The 26,567-nt window shown below is 36.1% G+C and overlaps 1 protein-coding gene across 31 annotated transcripts in view; it reads right to left on the minus strand.

Moving 5' to 3' along the window:
- Positions 1-25,193, minus strand: part of LOC124642823 (twitchin) — a 130,986-nt gene extending 105,793 nt beyond the window's left edge. For 22 of the 31 annotated variants that reach the window (XM_047181522.1, XM_047181514.1, XM_047181516.1 and 19 more), the window contains exons 1-3: positions 7,186-7,393; positions 4,943-5,180; positions 388-527 (exon numbers count right to left, since the gene is read on the minus strand). In XM_047181522.1, coding sequence (XP_047037478.1) covers positions 388-527; positions 4,943-5,115 — 313 coding nt within the window. In that variant the 5' untranslated portion in view covers positions 5,116-5,180; positions 7,186-7,393. Of the gene's footprint in view, positions 1-387; positions 528-4,942; positions 5,181-7,185; positions 7,395-25,068 lie in introns of those variants that run through there. The other 9 variants (XM_047181524.1, XM_047181525.1, XM_047181518.1 and 6 more) reach the window with 2 other exon arrangements.
- Between the last annotated feature and the right edge of the window lie 1,374 nt (positions 25,194-26,567).

Raw genomic sequence — 26,567 nt, forward strand, 5'->3', positions numbered from 1 at the left:
GTGGGTAAAGGACCAATCTCTCAAGTATGAGGGCGCGGGTTCGATCCCAGGTCAGGCAAGTACCAATGCAACTTTTCTAAGTCTGTATGTACTTTCTAAGTATATCTTAGACACCATTGGCTGTGTTTCGGATGGCACGTTAAACTGTAGGTCCCGGCTGTCATTGAACATCCTTGGCAGTCGTTACGGGTAGTCAGAAGCCAGTAAGTCTGACACCAGTCTAACCAAGGGGTATCGGGTTGCCCGGGTAACTGGGTTGAGGAGGTCAGATAGGCAGTCGCTTCTTGTAAAGCACTGGTACTCAGCTGAATCCGGTTAGACTGGAAGCCGACCCCAACATGATTGGGAAAAAGGCTCGGAGGAGGATGAAAACAAAGTAATACTCACGGCTGAAGTTAAGGTTGATGGAAGCGGCCACCTCGCCCATCTTATTCTTAGCCTTAACTTTGTACAGCCCCGCGTCGGTCTCGATCACGTCATCTAGTTCCAGCACCACCAGGAACTTGTTGTTGGCGATGCTTTGGATCCTGGAATAAATGTGTTTTATTAATAAACTGGAAAAAAACAAGTTCAAAGTGCCTAAACTAAACTGCAAACTAAACAGTTCCTCCGAGGCCAGGATTTTTTTTAAAGACAGTCGTGAAATTGAAAAATTTTATACGGTCTGATAACGGCCAAATACCTGATCGTTGTTATGTTCTTCCTACCATTCATTTCCATACTGATTTACAGACTGAACAAACTGACTGCAAATTGCGGTTAGGTACTCCTAATGCGAACCAAATTGAAGTTGCTAATATAAGTTTTGTTATCATTAGTGTTGCCTTTTTATAAGATCAGGTATAATTGCAAAAATATTTGATGTTTTTGTTGTCATTTTTTTCTACTGTGTGAAGGTTCCTTTTATTATCTGTACCTACCGACAGTTTATTATGGTATATGTACCAAGATATGCTAAAATATTTTTGGTGAGATCGATCATATACCATCAAACTTATGTATGGATCTTAACTATGTCCAAAAGCTGCCACTTTATTCATGTTCAGGCAAAAATATAACTGTCATATTTCCAAGCAAATTATAATAAAATGAAACATTTTAGATTAACCTAAGAATAATGTAGCCAGCAGCTTAATCCTACTACCTTCTAATATATCCTTAAAATAGCCCAAGATCTTACTGGATTACCGAAGTGGGTCACCCGAGGTATTTGTAAACACATAAAGTTATTGTAATGTTTCCTTTACCTACTACGGGATCGGATTTATTGCTGTGAGAGTAATATTCTGGTGTACCTATAATTTAGTTGGTTTAGAGTCTTTTGGGTCACATGGGCAGTCGCTATAATGTAAAACACTGGTACTCACCTGCATCCAGTTAGACTGAAAGCCGATGAGAAAAGGATAACAGATGATGAGTGTAAGTTTTTTGGGCTCAAAAGTGTAAAGTATACATGGGAATGTATGATTGTAGATAATAGTCAAAATACATAACTACACGTAACGGAGGACAACTGCTTCATGACGAGAATGAACTATTTTCATGTAAATACTTGGAAAGTTTTCAAAGTCTTCAAACCTTTTACCGATTAGCAGCAATGATAATATTTTCAGAGTCGTTAAAAACTTAAATTATGATCAGTATGTTTATGCGGTTAGCTTTGAAGTGCCGAATGATTAAACTTTGACGTATTTTTTAGTTACCTAGATAATTGTTGAGATGGATGTGTGGGGATACCAGGATTAAAAATGAGAATACCAGAGGCAGCCTAGAAATAGCGCCAGTGACAGAGAAAATGAGAGGTCTGCGTTTGTCGTGTTACAATTAAAGTGAAGAAAGAGTACAATGAATATGGATCAATCGAGAGGCAGAGGTACGAGGTCGTGGGATTATGGATCGATTGTCTGAAATTTTAAATGAATGAAAAGGGAATGGATGTTAGTGTGATTGCTGACGGAGAGGAATAGAAGTGGAAAATGTGGTGCAGAGCCTGAATTACTTGGGAATAGGGAAGGAAGAACGGAACGATCCTAAGTAAAGATACATTAAGAATGTTATGATTTACATAATACATTAAGTAATACGTTTGTTTCCATGTATGACGCTTGTTTTCAGGTATGTTACCATGCATCCGAGCACCTGGTAAATAGGCATAATCAGCTGAAAAAGTTGACTTCAAAGACAAAACTATGATAACATTGATGTACATACAGAGTTTTACGCATAAACAAATGAATAGCCAACGAAAACAATATCGGATAAAAATGTACTTTCTCAGGTTCTAGACTATCTTGTGTATGTACATTATGTACCTTTGATTCATATCGGGACAGTAGTTATGGCGAGAAAGACTGAGTTACTTAGACAGCTATGAAATTAACTACAAGTGTACCTAACAAAATAGTCACAAGACAAACAAAATACCGATACACAGTTACGAATCCGCATCATCTTCAAGAAATTGCTATTCCTCATCAAATATATTAATAGCCCACAGTTCGTTTGCTTGCCAAGTGTGTCGGCTACTTCGCCGTCACATCAAAGGCATGCTTGTGAGAAACAAACTGTAAGTATATAGACATCGAACGTTGACCCAATAGATTTTGGACATGTTACACTGGGCTTATGGACATTTGGACTTTGACAATAGTGGCTGGTACTTTTTGAAATTGGTTGCTTAAGTATGTTCAGTAACGAACGGCCTATGAATGACGGGGATGATGATGATAGATAGTTGCAAATGTAATTAATTTGATGGGTTTTTTTGTAGCCTGTAAGTCTGACACCAGTCTAACCACCGGGTATTGGGTTGCCTGGGTATCTGGGTTGAGGGGGTCAGATAGGACAGTCGCGCCTTGTAAAACACTGGTACTCAGCTACATCCGGTTAGACTGGAAGCCGACCCCAACATAGTTGGGAAAAGGCTCGGAGGATGAGTATCTATCACTGAATTATTATTTATTGTTATTTGCAAAATTATTTCCTGAACATTCTTTTTTTATTCTACATTAGATATATCTAATGTTTAATTAGGAAATTGATGGATGTTATTGTGTTCACCTTGTTAGGTAGTCATAGTATTTATATGGTAGATTAAGTAAGATCAATCATCAAGATTGTTCGAATCCTCAATTCATAAAAATCGTCCTACGTCATTCTCCATGACCTGTTTTCCTTCTTTTCAATCCTTGAAATTACTTCAGAGAGTTCACATTGCCCACAACGGATAGTATATTTATATTATTACATATTAGGTGGGATAAATTAAACAAACAAAATCATACAACCGACAAAAATAGAATGAGATATTATACACAAACTTTTCTCGGACAAATGATTCAACGTTATAGTGACGAAGATTGCAAATTATACAAATGACTAAGAGTATGAACACGTTTATGTAAGGGAGTGTCTCATACCTGTCACGTAGGTGCATTTAGTGCAATCATACGCATTCGACGGCCTATATGGATAAATATTTAATATGATCAGTGACTATTTATCTAAAGGCACCTACATTTATTACGGGATACTGGATCTTGGCAATACCCAGTAAGACTTGCAAAATTTGTTCCACAGAAAGAGACTGAGAGTTGTAGGCTCCTTTAGATTTGCTAAACATAAATACTTGATAATTTTATAAAACTCTTATTCTGGCTGCTGTTGCAGCATTTTTAACGTCTCACTGCTGGACTCAGGCCTCCTCTCACACGGAGAAGGATAAAGCATTAATCACCACGCTTGCTCAATACGGGTTGGTGATTTCAGACTAGGTATATAGTCCAGGTTTCCTCAAGATGTTTTCCTTCACCTTTTTATCAGCCATTGGTACCTAAGATATTCTTAGAATTATTACTATTCTGGCTGGTTTATCAAAAATCGAAACGATCGTGTCCGAGTTACGATGCCATGAAATGTAACCATTTCGTCACATAGGTCTTTCATAGAATTGACATCAAGCTTCTATATTCTTTCAAATACACTCATTTGTTTGGTATTTCCTGCCACAAACCTTTGGCATATATTCAGTTCGCTCAGTTCATTGAATGATTCTGATTGCTTACTTTATTAGTAAACATAATCAACTAAATGTTACAGTATTTCTATTACTATATCAATTACCTTTTCAATCAATATTTACTTACAACATTGAATGTAACCAAATTAACGTTTTAAAATCTTATGAATATTCATTGTTTTTTTTATTATAGATAGATAGATAGATGCCTATTCTTTATTAGGTACACCAATTTTACATTTTTGATCTTAAACTAGTTAAAGTAGGTGACATAATGGGCGGTCTGATCGCTAAGAGCGGTCTCTATTATCATATCTGTTTATACGAGAAAAAGTTATACTTAAAGATTTAGAATTGTCTAGAATTGTAAATAAGTTAATGGGCGTCTCTAGAATGATCTGGAATCCAAGCACTAACATTTGATATATTTGAAGAAACTTCTTACGTGATAGTAACCATGATCCCAAGGAAACATTTATTTGTATTTTATCATGAGCAAGAAAATACGAAAAACTAAGAAATACATTATCCAGTGTTCGTAATGATATACAGGCACAGAGCTGGCACATTAAGCTACTACAATCTGCCTTTCTTTAATAGATTTTAAACTTTATATTTTATAGTATTATAGTTTTCTTTTATAGTATTAGCTTCAATATTGATTGAGAAAATTTTACAGATTGAAGTAGCTTAATCGTCTGTGTATACTGTTGCTCTTAACTCTTTATTGAGTTGATGTACTGGCATCTGTATACTATAGCTAAGAACTCTTACAACGAATCGTAATCGATCACTATCGTAATCGATTTTCAACTTTATCTCTGAAGTATAAGGTTCAATATTGATTAGGGAAAACTAACAGATTGGAGTAGCTTGATCTTCTGTACAAACTGTTGCTCTTATTTCTTAGCCTAAGGTACTCACTTAAACTTGGTCCTATTATCTTCTTTGAGCAGTTCATCGCTCCTAAACCAGCATATCTCCGGTTTGGGCGATGCGACCAGCTGGCATTCGAAGACGAGTTTGTTGCCGTCATCTTCCTGCCTCAGCTGGGGCTTCTGTGTGAAGCTAGGGGCTAAATCGTCGGTGACCCCCATTGTTAGCTTGGGGACATTACGCTCGCGGTTGGACCAACACTACCGCTCTGATGATAGGCTTCGACCTGGAAAGAAGGAGGGTATTATCAGTATTGGTGTTGAAGGATCAAAAACTGATACACTTTATAAAAAAAAGTAAAACATTGTACTTGGCAACAGATGTTAGTGTAGTTATAGTTCGGCCATTCAGAGAATGCGTTCCTGACACGTCGCGATTGAACTGACGACGTAACTTTGCAATGGCGTTGCAGTTACGATAAAAATATTTTTGCTGGTTGTTTACCGTTTTAACAATTGAGGAGCATTAAAACAACATTATTATATCAATAATCAATGAATGTAGTTACGTCGTCAGTTCAATCGCGACGTGTCAGGAACGCATTCTCTGAATGGCCGAACTATAAGACAATCAGTGAAAACAAAAGATGTCGTCACAAGTTCAACTGCTGTTTAAATTACTTATGTAGATCAGACCGGCTTTCTGATCTAGCCGGGTGAGGTATTTTACCAGCCCAGTTAAAAATGTTATAACCGAATACATAACTACATTTCATAGCAGTATTGATGTCTGCTCAGTTTGGTAATTTGGTAGTAAAAGGGAAGTTCAAGAACATTATTTTCAACATTGAAATCTTCATTACATTATGGTATAATTGGGATATATCTATAGGGATTGTTGACTCTCAGCTGCTTTTACTTTCTTCAAAGCAAGAGAATAGATAATATACGTTTCTACTAAATAGTAACGAAGAATATTTCTTCTGTTTTGCGAAACATAAGACTGATTTAAAATTTAAACTATCGGCATACATATTGTTTTGCCTATTCATGTCGCTTTGTTGGTCTTCTTACCTTCACTTTCAATCGACTTGAAATCTAATCTATTTCGATGGAAAAAAGATTAATCTTTTCACGAGTAAAAAGCCGAGGTAAACAGCTCGAATGTTTTCTGGTTTGTTTTCCAACATGTCAATCATTGGGTGGAAATAAATTAGTGATCATTCCAGCATATCAGATTCTAGCACAATCAGTGTTAGTTCGTAAAAAATACAGTTGTTAACCTATTCTTTTCGAAGAATATATTTTTGCAGTTTTCAGTCTGACATTCTGAGATAGAAATCCATCCACATCTACAAACATTCAAGAGAATACCAAGAGGTAGTGTGAATGTTAGTGAGTTTTTTTTTTGTTGCTAAGTCAAAAACAGCTCTACTGATTTGGATGACACATAACATGAGGATGGTCTGTACTCTACTCCAGATTAAAGGTCATGGTCTTGGATTGAGACATATTTTAATTCTAGTAGATACTGAAATAAGTCATAAAGTTTCTTCCCTACATTTTTTGATATACAAACTGCTATGTAGAAAGAGTGTGTAAAACTAAAATACAGTACTTAGTCCTCAGTCAGTTCTACGGTTGAGATCTTTATATTACATTGTAATTCAAATAAGTATTTCAGTAATCATTATTTCATCCACAGAAATACCTGTCAAGATCAATAATATTATCAGGTCTGAAAATCATACATCAAGCATCATCAGTAACCGAAGCAATGTCGGCCACTTCAGTGCGGTCCGATTCACGAAGTGAGTCACGCGCCGAGCGGTCAGCGCCATCAACACTGGCAAGGTGAAGTGTAACTGAGTGGGTGTCCAGTGTTCAAATATTCACGAGTGTGAACGAAACGAAAGAGTGTCTCGGTCTATTTCTGTAACCGCTGAAGGCCTCTGAAGCCCGACTCGCGGCGAACGTTCCCCGAAGAAATTTTATAACTTGCAACTCTAACTTCCTCTGATTACCTAACACTCGTACAAGATTTCATTCCAAAATTTTATGATGCATTCCCATGTTTAAGTACTTAAAGTGCTCGAAATACACTTGACGTTAAGCTTTTTATTGGAGCATTAAATTCTATAGATATTTTGATTGGCGATGGAGTGCCGCAAGGGCGCATATTTGACCCACTGCTTTTAAGTTGAACATCAAAGCCCGAATTAAATTGGTAAATTAATTGAATATGAATAGTAAAATTTAAACTTGAATAAAGCATAAGTAAAAGCAACATACCAAATACAATAGGAACACCAATAATCCAATAGTGTCACGAAACACTCAAGTCAAAACACAATCACAGAAAAGTACAAAATTCGCTAAACAAGACGTTCGAGAACTTGACGAAGGTTAAAAGAAACTGGATTCGTCAGAGAAATCGGGCGGTTTTGTCGCCGGCGGCGGGACGCGTCGGGTCGTTTTCGAAATCGTAACTAAACTATGAAAATTTTGGCGGCTGGCCGAGGCGGGCGGGCGGAATTTGCGTGGGCGGATGCAGGCATCGCCATGGGTTGGATAACGGACTCGTCATATGTGACGTCGCTGGTGCAGAGGTGTTTTCCGCTGAAGATAGAAGCTGATCTAATGCCATAGCATTGTTGCAAGTGTTGGGATAGGGTTTGGGCCAGCACTAATGGGTTCTGTTGATATGGGTTAAATTCTTAGCAGCAGAGGACTATTCTTACATTATTTCAATGTAACTGTAGTTACGAATTTCCTTAGTCCTTCTTATTAATGTGTACATATTTTAACGAAAGACTGTACTTTACTATATAGTTCGTATACTTAATCTAGTAGATAAAGTTCTTGTGACCTTGAAAAATACCAGTCCATATATTATTGATTGTTTGTTTATTCTTAGAATTGTATATTTTTTATTGTAAAATATTGAAAATAAATGTTACTAAACAAAAAAAAAAAAATGTCTCTATTGTCCGTATTTCCATATTTCAAGTCTAAAGACAATTTGTCTGAATATTCCTCCAAAACATTTCACTTTGTTTTTTTTTAGAAGTACATCATCTATAACAAAAAAGTGAAGTTAATAATACACCCTTGTTCTCAACCCGTGATCTGACAAACAACTCCAATTTTATTGTCGTTCATAAATCAGTTGGAGTCGTAAATTTTTCTTCAACATTCGCGTCTGATATTCCCTTGGCAACTGGAGAAGTCAGGTGACTTATAAATCAGCAGGTGAATAGTGTCAACACTTGTGTTTTAGAGTACGTGAATGACGAGCTAAATGCATTTTGAGACAATGATAGACTGTGGATTCGGTAGTGGCCTTTCTACACATTTTATTTGTAACTGTGTTTTAGGTGGACGTTATTTTCAAGAATTTCTTGGTAAAAGTTCGATGAGACAAGGTTTAATTCAGTATGTCTAATAAAAGTAATACTTATGTGATCAACAAAGCGTATATAAACATATAACCAACGGCCAACCTTCAAGAATGAAGAGGCATAAAAAGAAGAATATTAATATAATAAATGCGAAAGCGATATCTCTTTCTGTCTGCCTGTCTGCCGTCTGTCTGTCTGTCTGTAGCTTTCAAGCCGAAACTTCTGTATCCGCAGGAGCCTAAGAAATACATAGGTTCTTTTTTACGTGTTTGCGGTAATTGGTTTTCCCGGTACGTGGGTGAAACCCGGGGTACAGCTAGTTTGGTGTAAACTTTGACACGATCAGATTTGGTCGCCAATTTTATTTAAATCATCAATGTAACTTCTTACTCGCTACCACACAACATTTTTTTTTAAACTCACAAAAGTTAAGTGACGCAGACAAAGAGCCAAACACATAAGAAACACGTTTCTTCAAAAAGCCGAAGTTTTTCATCATTTATGAAAACAATGGTATTTCTTAAAGATCAAAGGAAAGATACATTATTATTGTATCATTAATTGCTTCATTATTACCACTACAAAGCATGAATGAGTTGAGATCACAGGAAATCTATTTCAAACTGGAGGATGAACAAACAAATAATATTTTTACCCACATTTAAGATATTTTAGAGCGGGATTGAACATCCTGTTGGAATATCTTTACTAATATATTAAAGAGCTCTCAGGCTCCGAAACCACTGCACCGAATATAAACTATCGTTTACTCTAGGAAAGCTACACTTTTCCCTTTTTTGTTTGTTTGTGCCCTAAACTCCCTAATGGCTCCTAAACTACTAAACCAAATAGAAAAACTATTTCATCGTTGAGAAGCTTCATTATTTCCAATAACATGGGTTTATCCGGTTACGACCAGGAGGACGCTGAAACCGCGGGAAACGGCTAGTTTTACCTACGATTAGCACACTGCAAACTTTTAGTCCGCCAATAGTTGGTTTGGGCTCATTAATCTCTGTGAAGATCGATTAGTGGTGGATGTGGTAGTACGCGCATTACAAAAATCATGTATTTAGCCGGTGTCAGACTGACTGAAAACTTTGATTGGAATAAGATCATCTTTAAAAAAAACGGGGACATTGGGTCAACTGTCGGCCATATGTTTATGAGTATATGTATGTAAGTATGTATGTCTAAATAAGACGGTATGTCATAAGTGGGCGTTGGTCTAAGTAGGTATGCTAAGAAGAATAGATCAGCCAAAGTATGTGTATGTATTGAATTTGAGCTATGAGCTTACGAAACAGGATGCATTTACATTCCTTTCATAATAGGTACTTCATGTTAAAAATGTTTCATTCGTCAGGTAAATTCTAGCAAAGTCTGGAATTACACACATATTTTTATCAGATTTTAACGCTTGAGTAACCTGGAAATGCTCAACGTCACCTAGATCAAGCATTATTTGAACGTGTTTCCGTCGTAGCGATTGACGCAATTATGATAGAGATGGATCTTCGAGCTTTCTTTAACATTGAGTTGGTGTTTCAGTATCAGCTTTTTACACTTAAATACTGACAAAGTAAGTTTCTGTGATATAGTAACAGTTTTTGAGGTTGTAATATATCAAAATACAGTAAGTAGAAATGGTTAGCGAGCCATATACCTACACTACATCATTATATATTCTAATATTATACAGCTTAAGATTTTTTGTTTGTCTACTGGTCTAATGTGAAAACTTCTTATTTTGTTAGATACCTCATTTATCAAGTAAGATTACAGGCTACTTTTTAACTGGGTTTTGCGGAGACGTTCCCACGGGATGCGTGTGGAACTGCGGGCGGGATTTAGTACAAAATAGTCAGACATTTTCGATTCCGTAACGTTGATCGAACACATAGGTACCGATCCAAATGTTTGTGCGAATAGTGATACATAAACAAATGATCAATTACTAACTCTCGCGTGATTTGGCAAACAAGGTGCGCGCGCGCAGCCCAGTGATGCCGATAGCAAGCGTATCGATGACTCACTCTTGCGTTGAGTTAGATGGGTAAATGGTTACGTTGATACATTTTCTGATGATGATGCTGAGGCTAGAAATGTAGACGGACTAGCTTTAGAACTCGTGGTTGAAGATAGAAGTTAATGAATTATGTTTCATGGGCATTGACGAATAGAAACAGTTAATGCATATACACCTGTCGTGGTAGTAGGGTAAATAGGGGATATGAATAATAGGTACTTTATGGCATCCGTAATTTTTTCTGATTAATCCTTTGCATTTACTAGTATACCTCACAACTATGCTTTTAAAAAAATTATCAAGTTCATTGCAGAGTCTTATGAGAGTTAGTTTTATGCCAGTATCTATGAACACTCACTAGCTACTGACTGCTTTTTGACCTGAATTCCCTTCCCACGTATAAAAAGCATATTGCCTTTGATAAATGGGCTGTCTCGAATGGGATATTGTTTTCATTTCTGATATGAATGTTATGTTTAATGATTTTATCTTCTCATTTAACAGTAACTTTAACAAATTGTTTAGTCACTAACGTTTTGGACTTGGCTAGCTTTGAAAGCCAACCTTCATTTATATTACGTTTCGATTATGGATTAGAACAGATGTAAAACATAAATACTAACCATCCATTTGTCACAAGACTTGATTACTCATAATTTAATTTGTCAAACATGTGTAATGATCTTTATATACATATAGCATAGCATTCATTAATCACATGCTTTAGATGCGATTGCAACATTAATTGTATTGTTTTAAACTTCTAAAGAATTCTGCAATGATTTAAGATATTTTCTGAGTGATTAATTATATTGTGTATGTTCAATTGTTTTACTCGGTTTGATGTCCTTTGTTGTTTCTGAAGACTGATTGGCCTAAACTCATATAGCTTGATAAAAATCAGTAGTAAGGTCAGCTGTAAATGTTTTTTTTTTTTAATCAATTTCAATTTCATTTTTACATTTCTCATTAATTAAAACTTCCGGCTTATCTGGATTTTCAGTCAGTTATTAACAACATTTTTCATTGCTACCAAAAAATTAAGATGACACATAAATATTATGAAATTGTAGTCGGCAACAGCGCCACAATACGAAAAACCTAAAAATACGCGTTTTTTTTACAGAAAAACAATTCTCAGAATAATAGTGATTGTGAAGATATTTTACGTACTATTACTAATGATACAGGTTGTCATCCAATTAGCTAGATAGTGGGAGACGAATATAATTAGCTAGAAGTATGTAGGCGGACTGTTGTTTAAGTGTCTCTAACATCAACAGCTGTTTGTTCAACAATATGAGGTAAACAGCAGATGAGCCAACAGTAAATAATAAACGTGTTAAAAAGTTCTATGAACAAAGTTCATGGTAAATTAAACGTTGTTGTTTAAGTTTGTACACACACAGCTTTAACTGTAAAACAAAATTGATAAAAAAAGCTTTCACTAAACATACTCATATTTTTTGTACCAGGAAAAGAAGCCTTGATGATTTTAAAAATCCTCTGAATCTACCACTAGATAGTAGAAAGTTGAAAACGAAAAATATTGATAAACTTGATTCCTACAAAACTCAACATATTAAAGTCTAATGGTCTCTGCACACAGCGGGCGCGGCGCGGCGGGACGGGACAGCGACGCGACACTGAGCAGTTGTAATGTACTAGATATTACGGAGGCCGCCACACAGAGCCGTCCCGCTCGACGCGACGCGACGCGACGATCTAGTACATTGTATCGCGTCGCCGTCCCGTCCCGCCACGCCGCGCCCGCTGTGTGCAGAGACCTTTAGGCCTGTTCAACACTTTTACCGAACCATTACGAAGAAGACGAGAAACCTTGATGATCCATGATGAAGATTTATCTATTAAAAACCCACAAGCAATCTCATAGAAAATGCAATCCATAAACTTACCCAACGTTAACGGAAACATTATGACACGAATACCTGCCATCAAATCTAAAAGAGTACCATAGACACATCAATAGGATATTAATAGAACAGCAACAGTGGTGTCAGAAATAGACAATAACGTATCTACAATGTTACACCCACAGACGATCTGAAGGGCAAAGATTTTCAAACATCCCATCACCTGAATGAAATAGTTCGCCTAATTAGGTATGGGGTTTTTAAAGATGAAGAATGCACTTGTGACGTGGTACAATTGGTCGTATTGATCAAATTTAGCGATGTGTCCATTGATAAAGAATTTAATATAAGGAATGAGAATGTAATGTTTTGAATGAATTAGATAATGAAGCTAGTTGAAATGACCCTGTTGGGGAATTAGAACATGTCATTGATTTAGAATTTGGAACAATTAAAAGAAACAATGTTATTGATTCCAAAGACTATCACGATCAAGAGCTAGAAATTACAAATGATATTTAAGCAAAAACTGAAATTGGATCAACTGAAGAAAATTTTAATTGTCCATTCAAAATCGAAAATAAATGCACTGAAATCGAATCTGAATGAGATTGAAAATGAAACGGTTCAATCAATTAACTAACAAAATAATTCGAATGCTGTTTCAAATTAAAACGTTCTCGCAAGCGCCGAGGTTGACGCTAATTTCTCCAACGGCTTATACGTTGCACTTGTGCCAAATGTTTAGAATTTTAAAATAAACTGTGACATTGTGAGTTATTTAGCAATGCCACGGGAAGACACTGATGCTGAACGGTTTACAACCAACATAAACCATTGTTTTTGTTGTACGAATTACACGGTTAATCATCACGAAGAATATGAGGGTCACGAGGAAAAGATTATTTGGACGACTGGCTGTTCCTTGCGATTTCACCTAAGTCTCAGGAAAACTACGCCCCGCAATCAGGTAAAAAGTACAGTATTTTCTCAGGGTCTAGACTATCTGTCTACCAAACAGTTATGGCATGAAAGCGTCACAAATAGACAGAGAAGTAAGGATTGAAGAAGCTTACGATAAATCTTTAGTCAAAATATGAACGCTTATGAGCTATCCAATACATTCCATAGTAACGCACGTAAAATATTTCCAGGCTTAAGATATTTTTGTTTCTCATCTCGGTCATTAATCATTTAACATTTAGCTCAAGTTTGTTAACTGACTAGATTTGAGTGAAGATTGATATTTCCCATTCAATGACCTGAATATTTTTTTCTTACTACAGGGACATTAAGATCTTCTTCTTTATTGTATTGTCCTAAGAAAGTTAAGCCAATCTCAAGGCAGATTTCACAGCTGACTAACAAGCAAGTCAGAAGTATTCCTATTTATATACCTTAGATTATACCATAGATTTGTACATCTTTCATAAATCGCAGTCTAAGTATTGATGATTTCATAGGAAACCCTAGCTATAATGGTTTCGTGCAGGAAGCAATTTATTCGTTACAAGTAATCGCTATTATTGCTGAAAATCGACGGCTGAACGTTACGACTAACATCTGTTATTAGTAAATTCGGAAAACTCTCAGAATTCATGAGTACCTTGGTATAGTGGAATAATGCAACGATGGAAATAGGATTCTATGGCATTTGCTATTGAAATTATGGCTTTATATTTTCTACATCATTTATGTACGTAAAAACAATGCTAGTAAACGTCCGGATTGTGTACCTATGTATGGGACAGGAACATAGTATTTTTTATTCTGACATATTTTATATAGCCGAAGGTATTTGATAAAATGACCAGCAACGAATTATGTTGGGTATGTGACGATATTGTCTGGTGTCCATATAGCAAATTGAATCCTGTTAAAAGTGAAATTAGTTGTAACATTCTTGAAAGAAAAATCACCAGAACCATACATATTTGCCAAAATATATTTTCAAAAGCGACAACGTGACTCAGGTCAGGTCACATACAAACGACTCTTAGATAAGAACATTGCTAGCTATGAAGATGTAAGAAAGCTTAGTGAGAGCACAATAAATCCTAATGTTTTGATTTAGAAATAGTTGCTTGCATAATAACAATAATTTATGTTGTTTACAGATTTCGGATAAACTAATTTAAGGAGATCGGAATTTGTGTTTGAATAACAATGGTTATATAAATGAATGTAGGTAAGTGTTGTTGCAAATACTTATGTAGTAACTATTTTACAGGATGGAAGATATAGAAGATGTTAGAAATAAAATAGACATACAAGTAGTTACCTATAAGAAAGAAGAAAAACGAATTCCAGAACAAGAACAAGACCAAATCAAACACCTAATACCTACTGTATTTGAAAATTATATTCATACGCATAAAGTTAGAGTTATCATCAGGGTCCCTTAGCTTGCCGGGGTTATGGAGTTGGGTGATGGGATTGTTCAAGAGAGTTACCGTGCCCCTGGTACACAACGGGCTGCAAAGGAATCAAAAAAGTCAAAAAGAAGTCGAACTCCCTCTCCCACTGCACCCATTTTCCAAGTTTTTCGTTCTTCTTCTTTCTCCTGCCCTGTTCCCAAATTTTACTTGGGGTCGGCGCAATATGTCATTTTCTTCCATTTTCCTGTCACTCGTCATACTGACTCACTCCCTTCCTATTCATATCATCTTTCAGGCAATCCATCCATCTTTTCTTAGGTCTTCCTCTTCCTCTCCATCCATCTACATTCATACTTAGTACACACTTTGTTGCATGCGTATCATCCCTCCTCATTACATGCCCATACCACGACAATCTTCTACTTCTCATCTTTTCTGTAACTGGCGCTACTTTCAGACTTCCTCTAATGTACTCATTCCTCACTTTATCCATTCTTGTAACACCACACATCCATCTCTCCATTCTCATTTCTGCTACATGCACTCTCTTCTTATCCTTCTTTTTCAATGCCCAACACTCCGATCCATACAGGACGACAGGTCTAATGACGGATTTGTAAATTTTTAATAATTTCCAAGTTTTTGGTTCTGTACTTCAAATTAAAAGTCAACCTCATACTTGAATTCGATAACTTTCCTAATAACGCGACATCACACATCTGTGTCCCATTCATTCCTAACTGTAGTAATAGACACAAACCCATCTCCAACTTCATTCATTTAAGATTCAGCAACAAAATCACCAACCATTTCATTTTCATCTCACAATGACCCCAAGCAAACAAATTGGCGACTGCAATATATATTTATAACATTTTTCATAATTACATTTCATATTTCGTAACTCTTTGACGAGGTGTTGGCTAGTAGCCATCGAGAGAGAGACACGAGATATATTTCCGCTTGAGTGCGAAGAGGACAGGTGATAATCTTGTGTGAAAAATATTTATGCTAAGGCCCTCTGTTGCTACGAATGGTCTATGAATAGTTTAGTCGGTTCACTCGCGAGATATTTTTGTCTCACTTTTCGAAGGTTAAGACTGCTTACTAGAAACTGTTTTGCCGAGAATTTTCTGGTTAGATTAACGTTCTCGTGACTTCTATTTGATTTGTGAGTAAAGTTTAACTTTTTTTCTATGTGTTCTAGAGCTTTGTATACTCCGTCTTCTGAAGCCGAATAAACAACCACGGTCTTTTCTGTCACAATAATATTAAGTATAAAGAAAAGTTTGTCAGTGCGTATCTTTGTTACTTCTTCACAGATAAACTGTAGAACGGATTTTGATGATACTTAGTTTATATTTTGGAAAAACATATAGGCTAGGTACTCTCTATACGGGTGCGTAAAGTAATTTCATCGAAATGCGGGTGAAACCGCATGCGAAAATTAATACCTACTTACATGATTTGGCAAAACAAATTTTACAACATCTGAAACGATTAGTCTTTAGTTGGACAGATACTAGTAAATAGTAACAAAACACAGGTTTCCAGATACTTTTTACATTTCCAGCTAACGACCATCTTAAAGACTATTTCGATTATTTAAAAGCCATAAATTTTTAGTAGATACAATTCAACTGAATTTCACCATTTGACAGTACATTCGAGTTGTTTAACGGAAACATAAAAATGTTATAGCGTTATAACGCATGCACAGTGTCCGTGGAAAAGCTTTGTTTCCTGGATTCGATAGATCATCAATGGTGAAAAAACAACTATTCTGGAATCTTCTCTAGACATGTATAAAATTGAAGCGACAAATGGAAATAAAAAAAATGTAAGTAATAAAAATAAGCCCGCTTGTGTACATGATGTGTGTCATGTAAATATCTATTTAAATAAAGGCTCTTAGTTCATCTAGCTTCATTCTATTAAGTACCTACTCCTTTGAAATGTTCATAGTAAAATCTACTGACCTCTCACGACACCTTGTTCGCGGTTTTTTGTAGTGATTAAACCTAAACTGACCTCTCCGCTTACATAGGGTGAACGTACCGAAGATTCACCCCAAAAAAGGTACCGTTTACCTTAAACTGTTCTCTCTAGGTTACCACCCTTGGTTCAATAACTACATTTAGGTGATTATCATCCCACATCGTGAACTGACCTGGAAGGCGATAGCAGCAAAATAAATGCCAACCTCTTAACCGCGTGGTTGGGGGTGTTCATGTCAACGGTTTGAGGATATTCATAGGCGATGATCACCTAGTACCACGAACTGCCACACAGGCGGTGACACTGTGACAGCAAACAAATGCCAACCGCTTAACCACGCGATCGGTGGTATCCATGAGAAGGTTTGAGCAGATTCCATAGAAGCTAATACGTTCATCCTCCGAGCCTTTTTTCCAACCATGTTGGGGTCGGCTTCCATAGGTAGCTGAGTACCAGTGCAGTGAGAATAGAAGCTAATACAATTATGGGATCCATTTCACCACCTACTGCTAGAGCACGTTGTTGTGTGAATAGCCTTACATTGTATAGCGAATGTTATATAGTAATGTATTTGTACTGTAGGTCAATGAGCTATAAGCTTTGAATCCACCTTAAATATTCAATACACAATCTATTGCCAGAAATCTTGATATACTCGTAGATCAATTTGTTTTCTATACCTACTAAGATTGCATATAATGCATACGTACGTAAAGATACGGATTGGAAACTACATTGAATGCTTGATTTTGAAGAGCCTAGAAACCAAATCACTGAGTGCGCTTAATTAGCATCATCTGCCTAACCATTTCCCAACTATGTTCAGGTCGGCTTTCAGCCTTACCGAATGCAGCTGAGTACTAGTGCTTTATACGGAGCGCATCTAAGTTGTAAACTAGGTATAGGCACAGATTACTATAATAGTTACTACTTTATAGGGATTAACTTCAATGCTGTAGAATTTTCTAATGACTACTTACCGTCTTACCACAAAAACTTTTAAACGTCAGTTTATGCCTTGTCTAAAAAAATGTCAAATTATGACGTTGACATATGGTTCATTTTGCAGCCAAAATTTTATTAGACAAGTGTAAAACAGGGTTTAAAGTTTTTGTAGTAAGGCCCATAGTGTTTAAAGCAAGATCACAGAACTCGCACTATGTCATAAGAAGATGACATGTACATTGTATTGTATATCTTATTGCTATGATTAACAGAAACTGACCTCGACCAATTAAATTTAATAGGTCAAACAGTAAAACTAACAAACAGCAAAGATATAAAATCAATGAAGAGCCACAATAAAATATATATTTAATACTACAGTAAACGAAATATATTCGGCTTGTCTGATAATATGTTTAAATGGAGTATTTTATGATATGTAAGCTTGGAAGAGTGTCAGAAGTTAGACACCAACTATTCTGATGCACAAACTAACGTTCGGATTATTACTGAGAAATCATTTTCAAGGATTTAGGTTATGTCATCTGAGTCAAGGTTGTCTCCAGGCTGTTTTGGAAATTGGAATAATGTAAGAACATTATGCTTCGATTCTATAATAATACTGCATTACACACATCATTACACACAATGTCTTGTGTCTCGTATATTTTATTCAATTTCGCCACTTAGAAGTCTTTTGTTTCAAAGATTATAATATGTGGAATAGGAATTCTGTGTTTCTAGAAATTCAATAAAACTATCGATAATCGCCTTTAATCTCTTTTTATGCACTATCTTATTTGTTTTATCCTATTTTACGTAACAAAGCAATCTTTCGTCTTTTCATTAATAAATAATATCGGGATATAAATAAATAATGTCGGGACACCTTTTCACACACGGTCGGTTAGCCCCACGCTAAGTTATTAATTAACTTGTGTTATGGGTGCTAACACAACTGATAAACTACATATAGCTACATATATACATATTTATAAATACATATTGTAACACCCAGACCACGACCAACAAGCATGCTCATCACACAAATGTCGATCGAACCGGGAATCGAACCCGGGACCTCAGATTCGGCAGTCCGGCTTGGTGACCTTTGCGCCACAGAGGTATTATTAACATATTTTTGCTCCTCGAGAAAGTCATTGATTACATGAAAAAATGAACCAAACAGTTTGTTTAGTTTCTTAAGCTTATTTTTGAATCAGTTTCAAGAAAATGATATCACCAAACGAAGCATCATTGGCTGACCTTTTCGATATTTATTTATCGACAATTGGTTCGGTGAAACATTGTTTAGTTGCAGCATCACTTCGCTGAAAACAATTCTGGGTCAGACTAGCCTGAAAATTTAGAAATGTATAATTTTGGTTTACCATTCAATTCAGTATTATGTATTCATCAGGAATAGGATCACTGATAACAGAAAAATAATGTTTAAGAATTAATACATATTTCTAAAACATCAACATTTTGGACTTACCTAAAACTAAGAAGGGCCATACAAAAATTTCACCAATTGTCATAATCTTTTGCCAATTTTTAACATCAGCTTCTATCTGAGGAATAAATATGTCGTATCGATATGTCGATGATACAAAAGCATAATTTTATAAGTCAAACATATTTTTCACATATAAAAGTTATTCGCGATTCAAAAATCGCTCCTAAATCACCCCAAAAACAACAATATAGGCTCATTATCCTACTAAATCAAATACACGATCCGCAGGTAAGTCAATCAATACGCTTCTAGAAGCCAAGAAACCGACATTAATGATCTGCTGCTAGTAAACGATTAGGCTGAACAAATTATTATCTGTAAGTGACAAGAGCAATTAATGTCTACCACACAGAACAATGAGCAGGAATGTTTTGGCTCGACGATCAGAGGTAGCCCTTTGACAGGTGAGACGGGATTCTAATGATACCGGGATGATTAGGATTTGAAGGTACAGTCGTATTGGCCGATTGTATTTTCAAACGTGGTTTCTATTGATGGAAGTGACTGTGACAATCATAACTGATATTCAGGATCCGTGCGAAAGATCAATTGTTTTATTTCATTTTAATATTATATATCCGTCCTTGTTGAAAGCCCTCACAAACTTTTGATTAGCTCGTAAGCTAAGTCAGTAATGTGGCTTTTGTGCAGTTAATTTGCTATTTGCTGTGGTTTTTCAAAGAGATTGTAATTGTTTGTCAATTCCTGAAAAGTTAGAAGTTTGAAATGCTTTTTTAATTAAATATCTTCGCAGGACTGGTGTTTTAATCAAAACAACACCATAACATTGACTTTAACTGATCATTTGTGAGCACGTTAATTTTATATAGTTATTACCACACTTGAAGACGTTACGAGGAAGAATATTGGTTCATCTTAGCAAGTAATATTGAGTTTGGTTCCTCTAGTACTGGTAATATTTTGTTCGTAAAATAGCTTTGAAAATAAACATCCTCATTCGCGTACATTTTACGATTGTTTATGTTACGCATATTTTGTGGGAAGACACAAATGACCAGACTTTGATTTAACATTGACTTCATTTTTTTTTGACGACTTCAAAATTTGCCAAAATGTATTGAAATTGGAGACACTAAAAATACTGTACAAGTACCTACCTCTACAGACTAAGTAATAAATTGTCTAGGACTAACTGATTTACTATAGGGAAATAAATAATTTGCATTAAAAAGGTAAAAGTCAGATAAGAAGTTATGGAAATAGAAGACATACTGCGCCGACTACGAACGCGAATTATAAATTGGGTTATCTAAAGGATATTAGGGATATACAGAATAGTGATTATATAGTCGTAAAAAAAATCCAATATATATGATTCATGAAACAGACTACCTATGAACTGAGCACAAAATGAAGACGACTTTATAGACGACTAAAAAAAACTTCAGCTACCAAGGCTGCACGTGGTCATAAAAACTTTTACCTGCCATTGTATTAATTACCCGTATCATTCGTGTCTTGGCAAATGTAGCTAATTACGTAGTAAAAGTTCAGTTCTGACTATCCGATGGTTGGTATCAGATTGGCAAACCACCAGACGCAGCCGCTAACCGAATGAGAGTTTAGTCACACGATGTAAATTCATGTCTTGTGACATTTTACTTAGTAGGCCAAAGAGTATCTTTTTTTTTGGGAAATCCTAAAATGACCTCTCCCGCTGTGGGTGCAGCGTGAGGGAGTGTCGGTCTCTTAGTGATTAAAACCCATCATGTTTCTTCTTAAACCCTTTATGTACCAGGGTCGCAGTAATTCTTTCGAACGATTCCGCAGCCCCAGCTGGGCCAATGAGTATCTTAAGTGTGAGTTTTTATGGAGAGGCAGAGGTAGACATAAAATCAGTGAATTGGCTGAAAGAGGACATGAATAATAAGTGAGTGAATGTTAGTTTGACGGGCGATAGTGAAGGAATAGAAGCGAAAAATATAAGGTGCCTACCGCGGATAGATTTGAAAACAGGACAAGATGATGTTCTTAGCTGAGTGGTAAATTGTGGACTTAAACGTAACTCAAGAATTATTGGTTTCTGTATGTACAGACCTATTTAGGAAATACCCCGATGGCAAATACCAGATAAGGCTTGATAATAATGATTTGCTCTCACAAGCTGCAATTTGCATGTCTAAAATTAAAATTAGTGCATCATTAATGTACCAAACAATACTAATTAGTACTGTACCATTAACTCAACATAAAGGCCATGCCCCAAATAGTAGAAGTACCAGGCGATTAGTAAATGAAAGAGATGTCGGTCGTCGGCATTTAACGCGACACGGCGGAAGTCCCGACAGGTGGCGCCTCGGGACAGGTCGTCGATCCACTTGATGAAAGTATAGTTCAGTATACCTGACGTTTATTAAGATCTATGTGGAAACTGCACATAGTTGCAGTGTGACGTACATTTGAGTTTGAGTTTTCAGGAGTAAGGTGCGACTGCAATCTTAATAAATGATTTGAAGATCTTAATATAATGCCCCACTATTACTGTTCAGCATCAGCCATTTATCGAGGTACGCAACAAGGTAACTTTTTATCAGGCCGCGTGAAAGAGTTCCCACAGGATGCGGGTGACATCTCTGACGGAAGCTGGTCAAAGATGCGTTTAAGTACAAGTAAAAGTACTATTTCTTTGGTTACCGACTTAACTAAGCAAGATTTTCAAACCCTTTAACGCCATCGTCCGAAATATACTGTATAGACCACAGGCCGGGTTGGCCATAACCTATTTTTCCAGTCTCGCTATCTTTTCTGTCTACAGTATATACATAGTTTGCTTACTACTTCTATAAGAAATTGTACCTATCTACTTTTTCAACCCCTTGCAAAATATCAGATAATGACTCAGAGACACACGAAATTTAAATCATTAGTACAGACGAAAGCTCATCACGATTCAATTTAGTTCAGAATGAGTCATATCCAACAAATAGATGAAGGAATATGTTGTGTAGGCGATCAGCCAGGCAGCTGTCAATACTTCGGCTGATATCGCTAACTAACACGTTATCGAATGTGGGACTTCAGACGGCACAGCGATTCACTGAGCTATAGGTATCTAGGATATTCATGTTAGACATTTTCAGTGAACTGTAACGTCATGTCGGTTTTCTAAGAAAGGTAAGATAGTGTACAATTTATAAAGATTAGGTTAATTCCATTAAAAAGGTGGATTTTCAATTTATTGTGAAGGTAATATGTGCTCTTAGAAAAATAAGCTTCTATTTCAATGAGGTCTCATAGTTCGGCGGTTAGTCTAGTGAGAAACTCAACATGAGAAACATGAGAAAATCAACAATTGGTATCAAAGACGCGTATTATCGAAACCGACATGTTTTTTATACTATTATGATTTTTACATTTTGCATTTTATAATATACATAGCTTACACCTTTACCATTAACTAGTTTGGGTGGAAATGATCGTATAAGCCGCATCATATTTTTTTGCTATTCTGAAGTAAGCCATTTGACGCATTACGCATGCGTAGAAGTGTTTTCAACATATATTTTTCATTATTGTGAAGTAGCTAAATTCGAACAAGTTCTTTCAAATGGCTAACTTCATGATTGCAAAATTATCTGGCGCGCACTGTAATATCACATTCAAAACATTAACGCATGTCTGCAATAATATAAGAATGTAATGAATGTCAATAAGAACATCTTAAAAATATCTACTGACCTATTACCCTTGTTATTGACGTCAATGAACGAAAAAAACTTCGAAAACACGTAATAGTTTTAATAGTAGTGGAAAGCAAAATAATTATGTAAATCTCTCCAACAGTTTATGAGGTGTTCGCTATACTTTTTCTTATCAAGAATTGGAAAAAAGGCAACATTTTCTGTCTCTCAAATAAAAGTGTGCGATTTCGATACCAGGAAAGGCCAGTGTATGCCAATGTCCTTTCAATTCAATGCTAGTAAATAATATCTTATTTACGACGTATAGGTAAGTATTTCTGCAATTTATACACAACTAGTCATTTTAACGCGGCTAGCGGTTTCACGCACGCGGTAGGAACTACTGCCCGTACCGACATAAAATATGACCTATCTTACTAAAGAGTGTAGCTTTCCGACAGTAAAATATTTATTTAATCGGTTCTGTAGATTCGGTGCCTAGGGTACAAACAAACGAACACAAAGTTTCCTCTTTGTTAGTATAGATAAACAGACAAGGCGACAAGACGACAATATGTCGGCCTACATTCGGGCTCAAAGTTGCCGTACAAACGTGTCTGTCTGTCCGACTGTCAATCTGTCAGTCCTTCACCACTATTTTGTTTGTGCAAGACAACCAAAACAAAAGTGTTATGGGCTTTTATAAGATGGACAGTCGATGAGAGCAAGTTGTTGCATAGAATAGAATTTGTTGTTATTAGCAGTACTGAAGGAACTACTTTTCATCTAGATAAAGGGTATATTTTGTCCATATTGTTTTATTAGTCTCTTCAAACGCTTAATTGGTTCATACAACATAGTTACTTTTGCATTTATGATAACAGTGAGGATTTTACTGTTATGAATTAAACATTGTTTTTTTTCAATATAAAAACATAAAGTTAATATCGGTATTAAAATGTTTCGAAGGTTAGAGAGATTTGTTTTGCAAGTGACTTGTTACTGTAAAGTAAAAGATTTAGGAGGGAACATTAATATACAAATCAACGTCGAATATGCTCAAAAACCGATATTATATGGTTTTCCAAGATTTTGTCTGATAATAACTAACACTTGTTGGGTAGTTATAAGTAGTTTTTACTAATTGTCTATAGGTTTCAATAATTTTGTTTGGTAACAAGAAGCATTTCGAAAAGTGTGTTTATCTTTATATATTTTTATTTATTGTGAGTTAGTATGCATAGTTAATCTTAGTAGTCCTTGAATTTTTATCCTTTGAATATTTCGATGCTGTGTTTGAATATTACATATTATTAAGATAAGTAAAATGACACTTATTATCATCACGTAATTACATATTTTACCAATATAAAAAATATCTTGTAAACTTATACTACAAGCGTAGCACTTTTATGAATCCGCTACGAAATCTCGTAGCAAAGTCGGTTTAAAGTAGGCTTGCGATGTAATTTTTTAAAATTGTTCAGTATGTTTTCTCATATTATGTCGTACGGAGTGTAGAGTGATTTAAAAGAAAAATCTTCGAAACCAAAAAGAATATCTTTAAACAGATCCATTTGGGATCGAGGTCAGATCTGTCAAAATCTGGAACTAATGTCACAGCTTCTGAAAACATGTCAAGTGTGACGGTGACAATTAGCAACGTGACCTTAAGATGCCTGACCTCGGCATTATTAAATGGCGGCTATTTTATATATTTCACAATTGTGGTGCAATACATACTTGTGTATATTTTTTTAACATTATTTTACATGATTTTTGCCTGTATCAAAACGTTTTCACACAGAAATAAAAATTTGGTCAATGTTAATCGTTTTTATCACGATATTACCCTACAGAATCGACGTGAGCTGATATCTAATATCCATCATTAATCTTTTCGCAAATACGTAACAATTCTGTCACGTGTGTATTTATAATTTCTATTTTTAGATTGACTTTTGTCACCTGTCCAAATATAACTTAGTTTAGGTGTATGTGTTTAAAGCTGCATGCAAAGCTGTGTGGTCCTGGAAAGCAAAGAGACTCGCGAAATTTGCGAGAATTATTGGTGTTGAGGAGGCGTGCGTCGACGCAGGCGCTCGGTTCGCAGTAGCCGAAATATCTCGGCCGACGCCGGTCAAAAATAGTAGCGCGACGCGCGCGCCGGCCCGCTGCATACAAAAGTGGCGAGCCGCTCCACCAACAGCTCGCCTTATCAAATTTCCCTACCCACACCCGCCCACTCACTCTCCCAGTACCCGCATGCGTTAGTATGTTAGCACAGGCTGCGATATTAGCCGGTTACGAGTCCACTTGATCCTGTCCTGCGACACAGAAGCACTGAGCGACATCCGAAGCATGAATTAGTAACATCACTCGTCACTTACACAGTTTGTTGTCACTATTAACACTGCTCACTTAGACCGCGAGTGACGAAGCGCACACGATCGGCGCCGGCCACCACTGAACTGGTGGCACAGGCCCGACTCACGCGCCGACGTTCCCAAAATATCCAGCATTGTGTACACAACACTTATAACACCTAGGCTTTAGTATAAATCTCGGCGAACTTATAAATAGTGCGTTTCGATACGGCGAAGGTATAAAGATGCGAATGCAATGGTTGCTATTAACCTAAATGATTTGGCCTGGATTGATATCAGGTGTGCCGTTCTACGTACGCTTGTGGCTAGACAAAATGGCGGACTTTACTTTTATTTGAATTGAAGAAATAAGCAACTGGAACATGACAATATTGGCAAAGCTTGACAGCAGGATAGTAGTTTAAAATAAAGAGCTTTTGGACTCAAGTTCAAAATATTAGTAATACCATTTTGGGAAGATTACTTTAACTTTTAAAGTTGCAAGTTATCTCTTAACTTGGAACTAAATTAGCTCTTTAACTATGAACTTTTCTCAATTTCAAACTAGTAAAAAATCACAAAATTCCATCCCATTGCATCAACCAGTAGTCATTTATCGAAAACTAAATGGATCACCAAACTCCCAAGAAAGAAAGATCCTAGCCTGACCCTTTGACATACATATCTCATTAAAAGTATGAATAATAAACAAAAACACCTGCTACAAAAACACGGCCAAGAAATCATACAGATTCAAATCTTCACCTTGTAACGTAATAATATAATTCCAGAGTCCTTCAGAAACATACAATGATTTACAACAGCTCAGCTGCTAGTTTGCAATACTGGAAAATCTTTGATTTAGTGTTTTGCTTATTTATGGAAACTTTGATAGATCTCAAATATGTGACTGATAGTAGAGATGTTGTTATGACATTACATTTTTTTACTAGCAAATCCCCGCATTTTCACCAGCTTTTAGGGCACTGGAAGCTACTTTTGGAATGGGCAATTAGAATCAAACTTATTTAGGTATAATTTTTGACGTTCATAAGTGCTTGCAAAGGCCTAAGTGAAATATGTAAAAGATTTGAATTTGACTAAATTCCATACACAGATAAAAAGTTCTTCGATTAACAAACTGCCAAACACTGAAAGTGTTCAATTCGAGCCAGTAGTTCCTAAGATTTCTATTTTAGGCATGTACCTAGTGATACAATATACACCTGAAAAAGTAGATAACAAAGCCAGCACCAAAAGTAAATAACCAGCATAAAAAGGGGCGAGAAAGGGTAAACATGTTTAGTAAATATGAACTTAAAATGTATGGGACAATGGTTATATTGATTACAATTAGTTTAGAGCTCGTCTGAGCTACGTTTTAAGTGCACCGTGCACCTTACATTCTGTAGTGGGAAGTGGGGCACATCATTCCAGCTCAGTCGATCTTCACAGTTGAAAGTAAAATTATAGCAAATTAACAAATAGGACGACAATAATTTGAACTCCTTCATACCTCCGAA

The sequence above is a fragment of the Helicoverpa zea genome, chromosome 25 (genome assembly GCF_022581195.2).
Source record: "Helicoverpa zea isolate HzStark_Cry1AcR chromosome 25, ilHelZeax1.1, whole genome shotgun sequence".
Taxonomy (NCBI): domain Eukaryota; kingdom Metazoa; phylum Arthropoda; class Insecta; order Lepidoptera; family Noctuidae; genus Helicoverpa; species Helicoverpa zea.